We start from the raw sequence: 15,041 nt of genomic DNA, 5'->3' as shown, positions 1-15,041 counted from the left end.
TAAGAATATATAATATTTATTATTGAACAGATCTATTAATTAACTAAGGAAATTGAGATAGTAGTTAATGTTAACATAAAGAATGAGAAGTATTGTAGGTGATAGCAATTTAGGTAAAGAATCAAATAATAGAAATATCTTGAAGTGGAAATTTAAATAAAGATAGGTGATAAAACATAAAGTAGAAGGAAACTTGTGGAGTGAGTAAAAAGTAGAGGTGTTAATGGTATAAGTTAAGTTAAAAAGCAATATGATGCTATTATTATACTACAATATATTGCACATAAGGTCAATCATCTATATATTTTATGACAATTTGTTGTAGAAAATTGGTATTACTATCTGATTTGTAAAAGTTATTGTTAATAAAACAGCAGATAGTGGCACTACTTCTCTGACATGGAAGAGAGGCTTTCCTTTGTTTAACTCAGTAGGCAGTGGCATCTGTTTATGCAACACACTATTTGTCCTTTTTTTTTATAAAACTATCCCTAAATCCATAACACAATTCATTTCTAAATCTTGCCAAAATGAAAAATAAAATATTTTAAACTGTATAGAATATGTTGTGGATTTAGGGGAGTTTTATAACAAAAGACAAAGAGTATGTTTCATAACAAACGCCGACACCTGACTGAGCTCAGAACAAACAAAGCAAAGCTATACCATTTCCGAAGCAGTGTTGACATCTACTGTTTTATTTACAAACCAAATAATAAAACTTATTTTCCACAACAAAATATAGTTAGTAATTCATCAAGTAAAACTGATCAGCATCAATTTTTTTTTTTAATTTAAGTTAATCACTTTTCCCATCGACCCTATAAATTACTCTTAGTTTATTTTATCTAAAATTAATTTTTTTTTATTTTTACTTTAAACTAATATACTGTAATTAGTTTAAAGTATGCTATTTTACCAACCATAATGTTGTAATTGTTTATTTCTTTCTTTCTTGGGTACACTACTTCGCAATTTACTTTCTCAGAATCGATCAATTCAACTATCTCTTCATCATCAGATTCATATGGTTCTGCTCTTTCAAGATCTTGATCCAATTTTGTTATTTTTATTCTTGTTAACAATTTACGAAACTCATCATTAGACATATTACATTTCTCTTGAGCCTTAAACCAATCTTCAAATAAATTTGCTCTCTTTTCAATTTTTATCAACATATCACTCACATTTTCAGGAATATCATCAAACTGTGTAAAAGCATAAATATATTACTTTTTAAATAATAACTTCAAATTATTAATTATTTCATAAAAATTTAAATACAATGAGAAACTCGCTAATATAGCTCAAAACTTTTTCATAGACGCTAACGATTACAATTCCCATGTAGAAGATTTTCCATTTATCATGCAGTTCCATAAAAAGTGGCTAAAACATAAAATATAAATTATTCAAAAGTTTCATAACTTTCAATAATTAAGATAAGTGAAATATAATCTTCATGTTAATAAAACAAAATTAATGTTGTGACTATCCCAACACATAGATAATCATATTGCTTTTAAATTGAATGTGAACTGGCATGGTCAGGATTTTTTTTTAAATTCAAAGGAATATACCAAAGTAACTGAGAACTTACTTCTATCGATATTTACTCACATAAATAACTTTAGTAGGAACAGCTATTCTGAAGCTTACTGCTTCATCAATTTTTTGAGCACATTGTAAAAATTCTTCCTGCCAAGTTTCAATCAAATCAGCATAGTGTCTAACATTAAAGTATAATCTCCTATAATTAAAAGAAAATTACTTAAAAGTAAAACTTCCATTTTTAATTTAACAAGTTATAAACAGAAAGCAAACCTAGCGGATAAAAATAAACTAAACAATTTCTCAACTTTGACCCAATAATTTTGAGTGAATATAAATGTGTTGCTACGTCAAATTAGGATGAAAGCTGTTTTTCACCTTACTAAACACTTTTGCATAACAGCAGGTACTGTATTAAAAGGAATATTGAAATGTGTTGCATCAGTTAGCTGCAATGAAAAATCTTCTGAAAGTAATTGATACATTTTTTTCTTTGTTTTTATTATTTATTAATATTTGTAGGCACTTTGATTTATTTTTGCTTAGTAATTTTTAGGAAATTAAGAAAAAGGTTTTTAATGAGGTGTAGATAGTTGACTGTAGATTAATGATTGGAGAAGTTTGTCAGGGGGTGCGGTCAGCAAAGAACAGCATAAATAAACAAAATCATATTTATTTATCTTATGCTGATGTAAAAAGTTTTTTACTTCTTATTTTTGTTTTGTTTCCACTATGCGTTGTCTACCATTAAATTTAAAATAACATAGTTTACTCAATAATATTGCTCCCCAAAATATAGATCATCAGTATCTATCACTTAAGCCTATCACTGAACAACCATTTTAACACCCCTTCCCAATTCAATTATCTTGGATCCACTAAACAAGGCTTAGCAGAAAAAGATAATTCATAGCTCAACAAAATCTTGACCAGTTTCAAAAATTATTGCCCGACTAATATACAGAGGCAGACTGTATGCACTTGCCCATGGAACTGTTCAATCTAAATCCAAGAAGAATAAACAAATTTGTTTAGGGCATGGCATACTTGTTCTTTCATTGGAACTTTTGAATTTTTTTACTATGAAATGAATGAACTGGTTATTCTCAAGATTTTTCGGTAGAGGGGAATAGTATGATATATTTAATAACTAAGTTTTGATTCTCCTTCTTCAAAATTAAATTATCAATAGTCTTCCAATGTCAAACTTGGAAAATTTTAGTCTGTGCTTGCTCCAACTTACCTTAGATTTATTCATTCTAATTATATAAATCTTTTCCCACACTCTAATATTTTTATTATACTAATCTCATTTAAGATATAATGAGAAATTTGTAAAGAAATTTAAAAAAAAAGAATAGATTGATTTTAAAGTTTATAAATAATATTAGCCAAAAAGGAATAGAATTTCTCATGAAAAAAATATACCTCATATATGAGACAACTTGTTGTTGAATTAATGACATCCAGAATGCGTAAGTGAATTCTTCATCACTCAATTTTGCTGGCTTGTCAAAAACTAAAGTTTCACAGCCTTCCTTCGTTCCGCACCAATAAATGCGGTCTGTCACCAGCTTAGTGGCAGATTGTGCTGCTTCCTGTGCATGTTGAACATGTATGAGAAGAATAGATGCTAGAGAATCAAGAGAGTCACCAAGAATACACGGATCTGTAATCAAATTACTTATTCATTATTATCAATTTGTTAAAGTCTAAAAAGTTTAAAATCTAATTCTGAAAATATAATTTCTGATGGTTCCATTAAAAAATTGGGAAACATCCAGAAAACGAGCTTCTAATACTGCAAACCTTATCTCAATAAGTTTCTTATCTCAATGCCAGTGAAACTATATGAAACTTATTTTATGCAAAAGTGAAGTTAGCCAAATTTGTATAAGTAATCGTCAAACAGTATATATAATAAATTAAATGTAGTGATATCCTTAAATTTGAAAAAAATATTATATATTTGTCAAATATAATAAAGTTGAACTCACAATTTTCTATTCCCATACCACCTCTGTTTTTAATTTTATTATATAATAAGATACCAGCTGTGACTTTAGCCACTTCCAATAGTATTTTCCGTTTTTCTGATGTTTCAGACATGAACATATTTGTTAGATCAGTGAATGAAAATATACTCCCTAATGCTTCTGAAACATTAAATCACACATAAACATACAAAAACATTGAATATTTATTCTAGATTTACAGACAATTAGTACATAGATACCTAATTTTACTGAAGTCATTGTATACATTTAAAGGATGGGAAATTAATCAGAATTAATAATCATACCAATAAGTCCATAAAAAATAACAAGCTTTAAGTGAAAAAAATTCATTAATATTTATTTTTCTTGGGAAAAGAAAAGTACCTTCACATTCTTGAAACATTTCTATTACTCTTGGGTCTCCCATCCCTGACATGAGCATTGTATAGGTCACAATTAACTTGAATACATCACAAATTTTGTCTTTTTCTATTGGCTCCGAAGTAATTATTTTTTTTATCAATGGTTCAATGTACATACGTTTTAGGCTTTCATATTCTTTTACTATTCTTTCTGTAACCAGATTGATATAAACAAATTAGTAGCTAACTGTAAACCATTTATTTAAATTAATGGATTTTGCTGAAAATAAAGATTGAAAATGTGTTAATTTATTAAGGAAATTATGATCAATATTTTGCATATTTGAAAAAATTATTTAAAATGAGAAAAATTTTACATGTTTCTTTTTCATGAAAACAAAAAGCTTATGATTATAAATTATTATTAGATTATGTCACCATCAGAACTATATTCCTTATGAAACACTTCCTGTAACTTATACAATTTTCTTAATCCCAGGTCACTTCCACAAAGTGTTTCCACACATGTGTCTGCAAGTCTAGTAAGTTCTTCTTTACGTGTTGAAGCATTATATGAAAAATTCAGTTCAGGATTTAATAATGTATTTGTAATCTGAAAAATTTCACATTTCTTTTTAGTTGATAATGATTAAACTTTTCATATTGACAAGTTGTTGTGAGGGCTGGGGACCGTAACAATAAATTAACTTTTATTTATTTTAGCTATTTTAATTAGCTCAGCATAACCAAAAATATAGAGAGGAGAGTAGCTCAGAGCCAAGCACTAACTCCAAGGATCCAAATTCAAATATGGCTGTGGCATATACTTTTTATTCTGTTATTGTGACCGTGAGTAAATTTTATGGGTTCTGGAGCCCTCCTGGGGCCCACTAAGCCTCACAAGTGGGTAAACCTAAATGGGGCAGGTATGGGGAGGTAAGTGACACTGGTGTTTGACAAAGCTCGTGGACCTTCAGTTTGGGGGCTGGACATTGGCTATGGTCTGATGATTCAATTCCATTAAAAAGAACTTAGTATGAAACCTACTACTAGCCTTGGGGAATCAGACTGCCTTAAAGCAGTAATGACCCTAGGTTTATATAACAGGCCTCCTCTATATTCCTAGCAAAGCCTTTAATAAGAGGAGCAGAAGAAGTTGGCTAGCAAGTAAACGAAGATGATAAAACAAAATATATGATTGTAAGCTAAAAAAATCCACCCGAATGACACGATCTGTTTGGATGGCAAATCATTTCCAAAAGTAGACAGCTTCAAATTCTTCGGCTCCACAATAACCTTAATAAATGATGAACGTACTGAGGTAGCTTAGCATATAAAAAACATGAACAGAGCTTTCTTCGCTCTGTCAAGAATACTGAAATCCCCAGAATCCCGAAAAATTTATAAAAATCTGAAGCTAATGAAAACTAACAGTGAACTGGTTTTAGAGACTGATAAATCAATATCTCATGGTGAAAAGGCAAAGAGGCTATGTTTCATTTAAAATTCAAATTATGTTTTATACCAATACTTGAAAGAAAGCTAAAATGATGTTAGTCACTTTTTTCTTTAGTTTTATCGGAACCTAAACTGGTAATATTGACTTGTAAAGTCTCAGTGTTTGATTTGTAGAGGAATAAGGAATGAATTAGAATTAATTAGAAGCTAAAAGTGAGAACAAAATTTAGTCTCATGGAGGATAATTAAAGAAAAAAACCATAATCATTTAGTTGGTCAACCATTCTATAAAACTCAGTAACTGGAATAGCATCAACATTGGAAAATGACCAATATTCTTTTTGGGGGCAAATGGGTAGGGTAATAGGAGAGGGAGATGGGTGCGGGTGTCTCCCCCACTCTTCGTGGATGAATCAGGCCAAAGTGCCCTACTTACTCCATTGTATTTAATGCCCGCTGCAGGAAGAGGGGGTTGCAGAAGAGCTATTTGTCTGACATCCTTCTTAATGAAAATACTTGAGAAAGTTATAGACAGACATATTAGGGAAACTACACTGTTAGAGAGACCACTAAACAGTGCTCAATTTGCTTATCAAGCCAGGAAATCCTGTGAGGATGCCCCATACCATTTGGTGTCCAGGATTGAATAGAGTTTGGCCTATAAGGAGATTATGGCTGGTGTCTTTATTGACATTGAAGGTGCCTTTTATCGTACCCATTATAGAACCATGGAAATTAAAGGGGCTTTCTTCTAAATGGATTAATGCAATGTTGGAAGGAAGACTGCTTATATCAGAGCTAGGACACACTAAAATGAGAATGAAGCCCATTGGTGGCTGTCCGCAGGGTGGTGTACCATCTCCTCTCGTGTAGTACATGGTGGTTAACACCTTACTGATCAAATCCAATGATGCAGGTTTTTACATGCGGGGGGATATGCAGGATAACTGCTGTGTTGATAGGAGGCAAATTTTCAGGAACTATCTCAGCACCGCTTCAAACATCGATAGACCTTATGAATGGATGGTGCCAGGAATATGGTCTGAGCATCAATCCTCAAAAAGGTCAGTCTTTGTGGCTTCACTGACAGACCTAACAGACTCAGCAGAATATCACACTCAGGTCACTGTATCTTAACGGTGAACAATTAGAATTCTGTAGTGAGTTCAAACATCTTGGGGTTACTCTTGATTGTAAACTGAAGTGGCAACTTCATGTTGAAAGGACCAGTATGCAGGCACTGAGGTGTCTCTGAGCATGTAAAGGAGCCTTAAACCAAAAGTTGTATATTGGTTGTACCTGGCAGCGATAAGACCCATTGTCTATATGCTGCTATTGTATGGTGGCATAAGGCTATGGCCAGTCAATCCCGAGCCTGACTTGGGAAAGTTCTGAGGCTGGCATATGTATATATATGCCATAAGCACCACTCCATCTGCAGCGATGGAAATTCTTCTGAGCATACCACTGCTGCATATTGAGATTGAGGCTCAAACCCTTTGCTCTGCATATAGGCTTGCAAAATTAGGAACAAACTCCCATTCCCTAACCTAAAGGAAGACTGTTCAAGAAGATGAATAAAGATGGGATCCTGCCTATGCATTCTGATCTTCAGGTGAAGAAGTATAGGGACACTTAAGATTGAAGGGTCTACCCTACACAAACCGTGTAACGGTGTGAACTGCTATACAGACGAATCTTTAATGGAACAAGGATTTGGAGCAGGAATATGGATGGATATGCCTAATCAAGGCATCTCCATTTGCTTTCCTTGGCCAACAAGGTGTGGGTAGAATGGGTGCCTAGACACAAAGGCATTAAAGGAATTGAGCGAGCGGACTATATAGCTAGGAAAGGATCTTGAACCACTCCTTTTACACCTGACCCCATATGTGGGATTAGTCTCAGCCATGCGAAGAGGCGCATCAAAATTATTGCTGAAAGCAAGGCTGGGTTACTTTAGAGAAATACCAGAGGAATGAAACAATCAAAAATGTTCCTTAAGGGATTCTGCCAGAAAAGAAGTAACACTCTTCTTAACATGGATAGGAGTGCTTTAAGTTGGGTGACAGGTCTATATACGGGACACTGTCAGTTAAATAAGCATCTTTTCAAAATGAGATTGATAAAGTCCCTCTTCTGCAGGTTCTGCAGGAAGGATGATGAGACTGCCTACCACATCATTCGGAGATGTGATGCAGTAGCACAAGGATACGATTCCTCTTCTATAGTAATGATCACATCTTGGACCCCATACTTTGTGAGACAGTGGCTCCTTACACAATATCCACATTTGCAAAGCCAATTGGCCTGCTCTGAGCAGAGGAGGAACGGCGTACTATAGGCCCTCTGTGGCCATGGTGCATTTTGCCGGAAAAAAATATATATATATTCTTTTTATAGAAAACCATCACAATGATTGCTTAAGCTGTGGATACCTTGTAACTCAGAAAAAACTTCATACCATTTTGAAAAACCAAAATTAATGCTTCATTATTGAGACATCATGAAATAATTTAGGAAGTCAGAAGAAATAATATACATATGCTGCAAAATGATAATTGAGACAAGATAACTATAGAATGAAGCATTAATTTTTTAATAATTAAAATCCTATTGTCAATTTTGTTACTAAGCATCACTGCTTAAGCAACGAATTGGGAGAAAATGAAAATATATATTTTCTCATTTATATACATATATAACAACCTCCACTCCCACCCTTCACGGTAGCCTTACTTATCTGACTTTTCAGACAGACAATTATAGTGATTAGGTTAGTCGATGTAAGACATGTCACAATCTTACAAGACGATATTATAATACAAAAAAAATACAATCTTTCTTTGATGGACCTGCCCCACTTAGGCCCCTAGGATCGTAATTATATTAGTATAATTGATAGAATAAATCAATTATTAGATTATCAATCTATTAAATTGATGTACCACATACCACAAGTTCAACACCCTTGGGGGAGACATCTACACCTTTTAAAAAACATTCTGAAGAAATTCCTGCCACAACATTTTTCATGAAGAGAGTATTTTCTTCTAAATACAACATTTCTTCTTATGTCAAAAAAGAAGATTCTTGGATGATAAGTTAAATAACTCACTACAGATAAATAATGCTGGTACCATGGCAACTGCTAAGAGCAATTAATTTGATAAAATTTAATATTTCTATTAAAAAAAATAATTGTGATTTTATTTGTTATAAAACAAATCTTATTTTATCAAGCAGCCTGTTAATACTTTGTTTTTATAAAATTAATTTTTAAAGGTATTAATGGAAAATTTTTCAATCAGAAAAACATTTTAAGCTTTATATATTTTCATATTTTTTATTGTGTTAAATTTACGATAAAAACTGGTAGTTGTTAAGTGCTATTGAAAAATTGAAATTTGTTTAAATATTTTTTAGTTACATAATTATTCTACAGATAGCGCTCAAATCAACAAAATGATTTGAACCTTCTTATCAGTCCCGCTATCAGAGGGTTTTGCTTCAGGTATGATAATTGTAAACAGGTTATGACGTTGGTTTACAGTGTTCCTTCAGTATACATAATGTTAGGTATATAATGGTGAAATTAATGTTTGATATTACTACTTTAAGCCAAGAACGTGATAATGGAGGAAATTGATGTTGTTGAAGGTTTTTCTTCTGTTATCAAAAGGATCAATGCTGTCTGCCTCAAGAATGGATTGGTAATTTATTTATTTTCAATTTATTTCTGGTAAATATTTGAATATATTTTTCTTAATTATCCTATTTAGAAAAATAAACCGAGGGTAGTCGCTGTCAGTAAAACAAAACCTAAGGAATTGATAATCAATGTATACAACCAGGGGCAGCGGCAATTCGGAGAAAATTATATTCAAGAGCTAGTTGAGAAGAGCAATGACCCTGAAGTATTAAGTTTTTTCAATTCTCGTTAAAAACTAATTTTACTTAGATTTGATAAACTAACTTATATTTTCATGTTTATGTTTTCATTAGATCCTAGAAAAATGCAAGGAGATTAAATGGCATTTTATTGGTCACTTACAAAAAAATAAAATTAATAAGATAATTACAGTTCCTGGACTTGATGTTCTTGAAACACTTGATTCAGAAAAACTTGCTGTTGCATTAAATGCAGCTTTGGAAAAGTCGGGTAAAGAACAGCCCTTAAAAGTTATGGTACAAGTAAACACCAGTGGAGAAGAAGGTAATAATATTTTAATAAAATGAGTGAAAACATGAAAACTAGTTCTACCATTTACATTGCCAGGTTATTAAGCTACTCCCTACATAGACTCTACAATTGTAGTTGGCTATTAGGTTTTGTAACTGTTCTTGATCGATTAACAACCAACTTATGGGATTTCTATAAACATTGATTACTGACACTACAATATACTCCTTGACAAAATTATGGGCCACCCTAATTTTACAACATAATCATTCATTCTGGTTGACTAGACTTCTTAAACATATTTTAGGTTATTATAAAATTGAATGATAATAAACAAAAACATTTTCATGAAACAAATTTATTTATGAATTAAATAAAAAAAATAAAAAAACTTGAAAATCAAACGTGACAGAAATACAGGCCACCCTATCTAGGCCACCCATCACTCCAATATTTGGTTGATATTAAGCAGTGGGTTGATGCATCCTTTTTCTCTATGACTTTCTCCAGCAGTTTTAGAATATATTGAGATGTGGTGGTCAGGCTGACCAGATTAAAACTGAAATATTATTGGCTGAAAATAATTTTTCATTGTGTGGACTGGTCCTTTATCTTTCACCAGTCTAGCAGAAGAATGAACTTCCCTCTTGTTAGCTCTTTCACAATTCCAGTGAACTGTTTTAAAATCTCTCAACTGAAACAGCACTGATGAAGCTCTACAAAGTGGAGCGAAACATCGGCAAATAAATAGTTTTAACTATTTTTTGTTTTCTTTTTGATCGCACCCCTGACCATCTTCATAATTTAAAATAAATATTTTATTATTTCTTTACTAGTTATTTTTCTTATTTGTTTCTTTAGAACTAATTTCAACAATTTAATGATATCTGTATCATTAAATGCTAGCTTTATGAAGAATTTTTTACTCATTGTATTTATTTATTTAGATTGCAGTTTCTATTCTTTGAATAATACAGTTCTATCATATAAAAGTAGAAGTGTGTTTTATTCTATTATGAAAAATAAATTATTGAAGAAAAGGCATGGGACATTAAAAATATTGTTTCCCCATGTGATATGCTGTTAATATTTTTTTAATTTAAATTATGCTGCTAATTGAAAAGTAGCAACATTTTTAAAAGTCAAAATTAAAATTTCAGGATTGAGAATAATAGAAGGGAAACAAACATATGCTATACTAACTATCTTAAATTTTTATAAACTGATTTTGCTAAATATTATAATTTAATCATCAATATAATAAATTCATTATGTTTATATGAAGTATTATTAAATCCAATAAGTGATTTATGTATTATGTTTTTAATTATGTATATTGTTGTATTCATTTTAATATACTGGTTTTGTTTTTTGTTTTTTACAGAAAAGAATGGATGTGAACCAAACAGTTGTTGGGAATTGGTCGATTTCGTTTTAAAAAACTGTCCTCATCTCAAATTTGTGGGTCTTATGACCATTGGGCAGTATGGGTATGATACTTCTCTAGGGCCGAACCCAGACTTCTTGGTAAGTGAAGTACATATGTAATAGTTATTAACCCTATTTTTGCATTATCATATGGATGTATTTGTATTTAAAATTAATTTCTCAATTTCTTTAAGCGCTTAATTAAATGTAGAGATGGAGTATGTGAAAAATTGAATCTGCAAAAGAATGATGTAGAATTGTCAATGGGAATGTCTGATGATTTTGAGCAAGCTGTAAGTTTTATTGAAGTATTACATATTTTATCAAAATTGCAAAATTCATGTTAAATATCTTGTGCATTTAATTTTCACTTTTCTCTTTTAAGATTGAACTAGGCAGCACTAATGTAAGAGTAGGCACAGTAATATTTGGTGCCCGAGCTAAGAAAACTAAAGAAAGTGGTGATATAACTGAAGGAATGGCTAATGTGACTGTTAACTGAAGAACGTCTTTGTTTTTTATTTATGTAAATAATTTTAATAAAACTTTCTAATCAATGAAGATTAATTGAAAAACTGTGTTCTTATTTACTTCTCACTAGCTTTTCTGTATTTAATTTTTTTCCTTACCCACCTTTTTATTTGAAAAATAATGTATTTTTCATAAAATTAAAATCCAAAGTTTTAAATATACTTTATTAATAAATTGTGTAAAAAATTTTTAAATAAAGTTTGTTCTGCAGAAAATTTAGATTATATTATTGAGGAATCTGTTAAGGATCTTATGATCTCATCTTTCACAGACATGTTATATAGAAGTTATGTCTTACATCTACCATATTTTTCAAAAATTGCATTTCCTGGTAATTTAAGATAAATGGATAGGCTTATTTTCCGAGGGGAGGGAATGTATGTCCGCAGTTATAAAAATGTATCTGAAATTATTTGTAAATTAAAGTAAGTTATTTTGAAAAGAGAATATTAACGAAGAATCAGCGCAAATCTTAAATGATTGGTGTAAGGCTTCATTTTTTCTCTACCTAAAAATTGCTACAATATACATACGGTATATAATATATCAATTCAAACCATGAAAAATCTTACATTAAAAGATATAATAAAAGTTTTTAATTGCATTACAGTTTTGTTTGAATTAGAATCTCATATTCTTTATTTTGTTATTAATTTATTCATCTTAGTTAATACTTACTCATTCCAAAGAGAAAAGGTAGTATTTCTTTTATGTACACCTCTGCTTAAGATCATTATTCCAATGATTTTATTTATTTAACATATAATAGTTTTGCCATAAATTGAAAATTTTAATCTGCATAGCTATCATATTAATCTACATAACTATCATGTTTTTTTATTAATTGTCATCTTAGTTCAGACCTATTCATTCCAAAGGTAGAAGATAATAATATCTTAATATTAATTTTATTATTTATTTGACATACAATAGTTTTTATATGCATAGCTGTCATATGTTTTTATTTGTTTTATTAATTATCATCTTGGTTCAGACCTACTTATTACAAAGGTAGATGGTAATATCTCTTTCATGTACATTTTTATTATTGTTCCAATAATATTATGTAATTAACATACACTAGTTTTCTACAAATTGTAAATTTCAATCTGCATAGCTTAATATTGATTATGTGTGAAATATATTTCATTGATCTACTAATGAGACTTTACATTTTAAAACTAGCCAAGTCCATTTTCAGTATTAATTACTTTTTCTTCTTCAATAGTCTCTTTCTATTCAAATGATCTACAGATCTTCTTAACACTGTTGAATCACATATAATTTAATTGCTTTTGGAATAAATTGTTTCACTTATTAACAAAAACTGAATGAATAACAAAGAAAAACCTCATACTACTACATTATCACTTTAGCTGCTAAGACCAATCCAATAATATCTTGCTGTATCTTTACTAACATTGATCTAATAAAGATTTTAGTTTCTTTTATTTGCTTAGTTTATTAGTCAATTATATTATTCTTCAAATGAGCACCTGTAATATATCAGTAGTAGGTATAGATTTCCAATTATTAAAAAAATCATAAACCAAAACTGAATGGGTTTTTATGGGACACATTCAACATTTAAACTTTTTTTTTTGTTTTAGATAACTCGAGGGATTCAAAAACGGATAGATTCATTGAAGATGATAAAGTTGGAATTTCATTAACTATCTGTGCATTATTAACAATCATAGTATACCATAAAATTTATACCTTTTGATTTTATCACAAATGATATTTTCTTTTCTACATAACTTTTTTTTTGTGATTAATGCTATATATATAATGTTAAGAGTCTTAAGTAGATTTTAGGAAGTTTTATCAAAACCATTAGTGCCTATAAGGGGCTTTAAGATGCATAAAACACCTTATTTTGCTAATGCTCAGCTTACTTTTGGAAGAAAAATCCAGATGTCAATTTAGAAGAAAAACTGTTGCAAAATGAACTTCCTGTCTTTGGAATACAAGTCATCAAGCCATGCTTGTTGCAATTGGGTGAGAAGCCAAGTGGCACAAATGACAATTTAGTAAATATGATTTTTTTTTTTGCTACCTACCAATGCCTGAACCAAATTTACGCTTCAGTATTGAAACAATTGTTAAATTCTAAATCGTTATTGGTTAATGGTCGATAATTTCACAATTCCGTTAATGCCAAAGCATAAATTTATATGTGGTACTAGAAAAAAAATATTATTCCCTAAACTCATTATATACTTCTTGGCGTCTCACCCAATCAATTCTAAATATTTCCCTATGCTGAATATCATCTTTATACTGAAGACCCACTGGACCTTTGGGGTGATCTATGAGACCCTATTACTTCTGTGATCAATAGCATTACTATTAAATAGATTTTGGTCAATTTTTCGCGGTTTGTCTTTTTAGAAGTTACGGCACCCTTCATAATGTGAGAAAACTACTGTCCCTTCAGTAGTTGTCTTAACTAGGGCCATCCTAATGACCCCAGGGACTGACTTGGTTCTCTTGCTCCTGTAATCCATAAATTAAAACGAATCAAAGATAATTAATGATTTTATCCAGCGTGTTCTCCATAATTCAAATTTGTTCAGAAAATAGTTTGAAGGGCCCCATTATCTCAAGCTCTTTCTTGGCAAAAGTAGAAATAACCAAGTGAACTTGATGATTTTTTGATAACTATATTCCAACAACGCGAAGATCAGCCTGAAACATTAAGGGTGACTGCCTGATGATAAAAATTAAATTGTCCGTGGCCCCTCAAGTTAAAGACAAATAGGTTTACCAGTTAGTGGGATTTATTTTTGAACTATGGCAAGTCAGAAGAGTTAAGAGTTTATTGCTCGTGTCAATGTACTTCCTTGTATCGCAACAGGGCGATCAGTTTATCTGCTGTGCCTACTTCCTGCGGCCTTCGTCCCACCCGGTGTCGGTACGCAAGGCGCGCGCTTCTGTTCCACTTCTAAGCTGTCAAAAATATATTTCATTATAATTATTCTCTAAATTCCTTGCGATAATTTTTTTTTTATTTAATTGAATTTTTGACTGTCGAAATAAACATAACAGCCTAATACGTACCTTCCGTGATAATAATAGTATAATACGTCATTCTACTTATAATATAGTAATTGTATACATGAACGAAGCTAGTGCCATTATTCGATAGGGTATATTAGTTTTTATTTAATTTATCAGTTTTGTCACGTGGCTGATTGAACTTTGTTCCAACCAAATGTTGGAAAACATTGATAGGATACTCAGAATCGAGTCCTAGTTAACGTGATAACAATTCATTAATTTTTTTCTCTTAATATTTTATGTCTAAGGCTACCGTAAACATACTAATTGAAAATTTCCTAATCATCAGTGGTGTAATGGGGCGGGAACGCGTAGGAACGGCTTTCCCACTCTGATTGGAAAAACTACTTGAAAACTATTTTATTAATTATTATTTGAAGTACCACCAATGGGTGGTTCCTTCCCAAGATTTTCAAGTGTATATGAAACATACTACATATTTACCTATTGTATTATTTTGTACAGTTG

At 30.9% G+C, this 15,041-nt stretch overlaps 2 protein-coding genes across 6 annotated transcripts in view; one reads left to right on the top strand and one right to left on the bottom strand.

Moving 5' to 3' along the window:
- The window catches only part of LOC106690187 (cilia- and flagella-associated protein 206), a 17,975-nt gene extending 9,468 nt beyond the window's left edge, over positions 1-8,507 (bottom strand). For all 3 annotated transcript variants that reach the window (XM_014435537.3, XM_067050673.1, XM_014435535.3), the window contains exons 1-8: positions 8,324-8,507; positions 4,349-4,523; positions 3,933-4,121; positions 3,549-3,707; positions 2,980-3,220; positions 1,621-1,750; positions 1,285-1,389; positions 924-1,208 (exon numbers count right to left, since the gene is read on the bottom strand). In XM_014435537.3, the coding sequence (XP_014291023.1) occupies positions 924-1,208; positions 1,285-1,389; positions 1,621-1,750; positions 2,980-3,220; positions 3,549-3,707; positions 3,933-4,121; positions 4,349-4,523; positions 8,324-8,434 (1,395 nt within the window). In that variant the 5' untranslated portion in view covers positions 8,435-8,507. The remainder of the gene's footprint in view (positions 1-923; positions 1,209-1,284; positions 1,390-1,620; positions 1,751-2,979; positions 3,221-3,548; positions 3,708-3,932; positions 4,122-4,348; positions 4,524-8,323) is intronic.
- Positions 8,508-8,755: 248 nt separating this feature from the next.
- Positions 8,756-11,554, top strand: LOC106690186 (pyridoxal phosphate homeostasis protein). Of its 3 annotated transcripts, none has more exons than XM_014435534.3 (7): positions 8,756-8,882; positions 8,990-9,081; positions 9,151-9,285; positions 9,374-9,584; positions 10,936-11,078; positions 11,174-11,272; positions 11,365-11,554. In XM_014435534.3, exons 2-7 carry the CDS (start codon positions 9,004-9,006, stop codon positions 11,479-11,481), a joined length of 783 nt encoding a protein of 260 aa, XP_014291020.1. In that variant the 5' UTR covers positions 8,756-8,882; positions 8,990-9,003; the 3' UTR covers positions 11,482-11,554. The 3 variants fall into 3 exon arrangements, with proteins under 3 accessions (XP_014291020.1, XP_014291018.1, XP_014291019.1); XM_014435532.3 differs by having other exon boundaries at positions 8,864-8,947; positions 9,029-9,081; XM_014435533.1 differs by lacking the exon at positions 8,756-8,882 and having other exon boundaries at positions 8,889-9,081.
- The last annotated feature ends 3,487 nt before the right edge of the window (positions 11,555-15,041 follow it).

This window comes from Halyomorpha halys, unplaced genomic scaffold, assembly GCF_000696795.3.
Source record: "Halyomorpha halys isolate HHAL.00 unplaced genomic scaffold, Hhal_1.1 Scaffold1605.1, whole genome shotgun sequence".
In the NCBI taxonomy this organism is placed as follows: Eukaryota; Metazoa; Arthropoda; class Insecta; order Hemiptera; family Pentatomidae; genus Halyomorpha; species Halyomorpha halys.
The sequence above is the reverse complement of the archived record's forward strand: the minus strand, read 5'-3'. Positions and strand labels throughout refer to the sequence as shown.

Coding starts and splice junctions, on each gene's coding strand:
- LOC106690186 (XM_014435532.3), top strand. CDS start 8,905: ATGACGTTGGTTTACAGTGTTCCTTCAGTATACATAATGTTAG. Junction 9,585..10,935: donor AAACACCAGTGGAGAAGAAG/GTAATAATATTT, acceptor TGTTTTTTACAG/AAAAGAATGGATGTGAACCA. Junction 11,079..11,173: donor GGCCGAACCCAGACTTCTTG/GTAAGTGAAGTA, acceptor AATTTCTTTAAG/CGCTTAATTAAATGTAGAGA.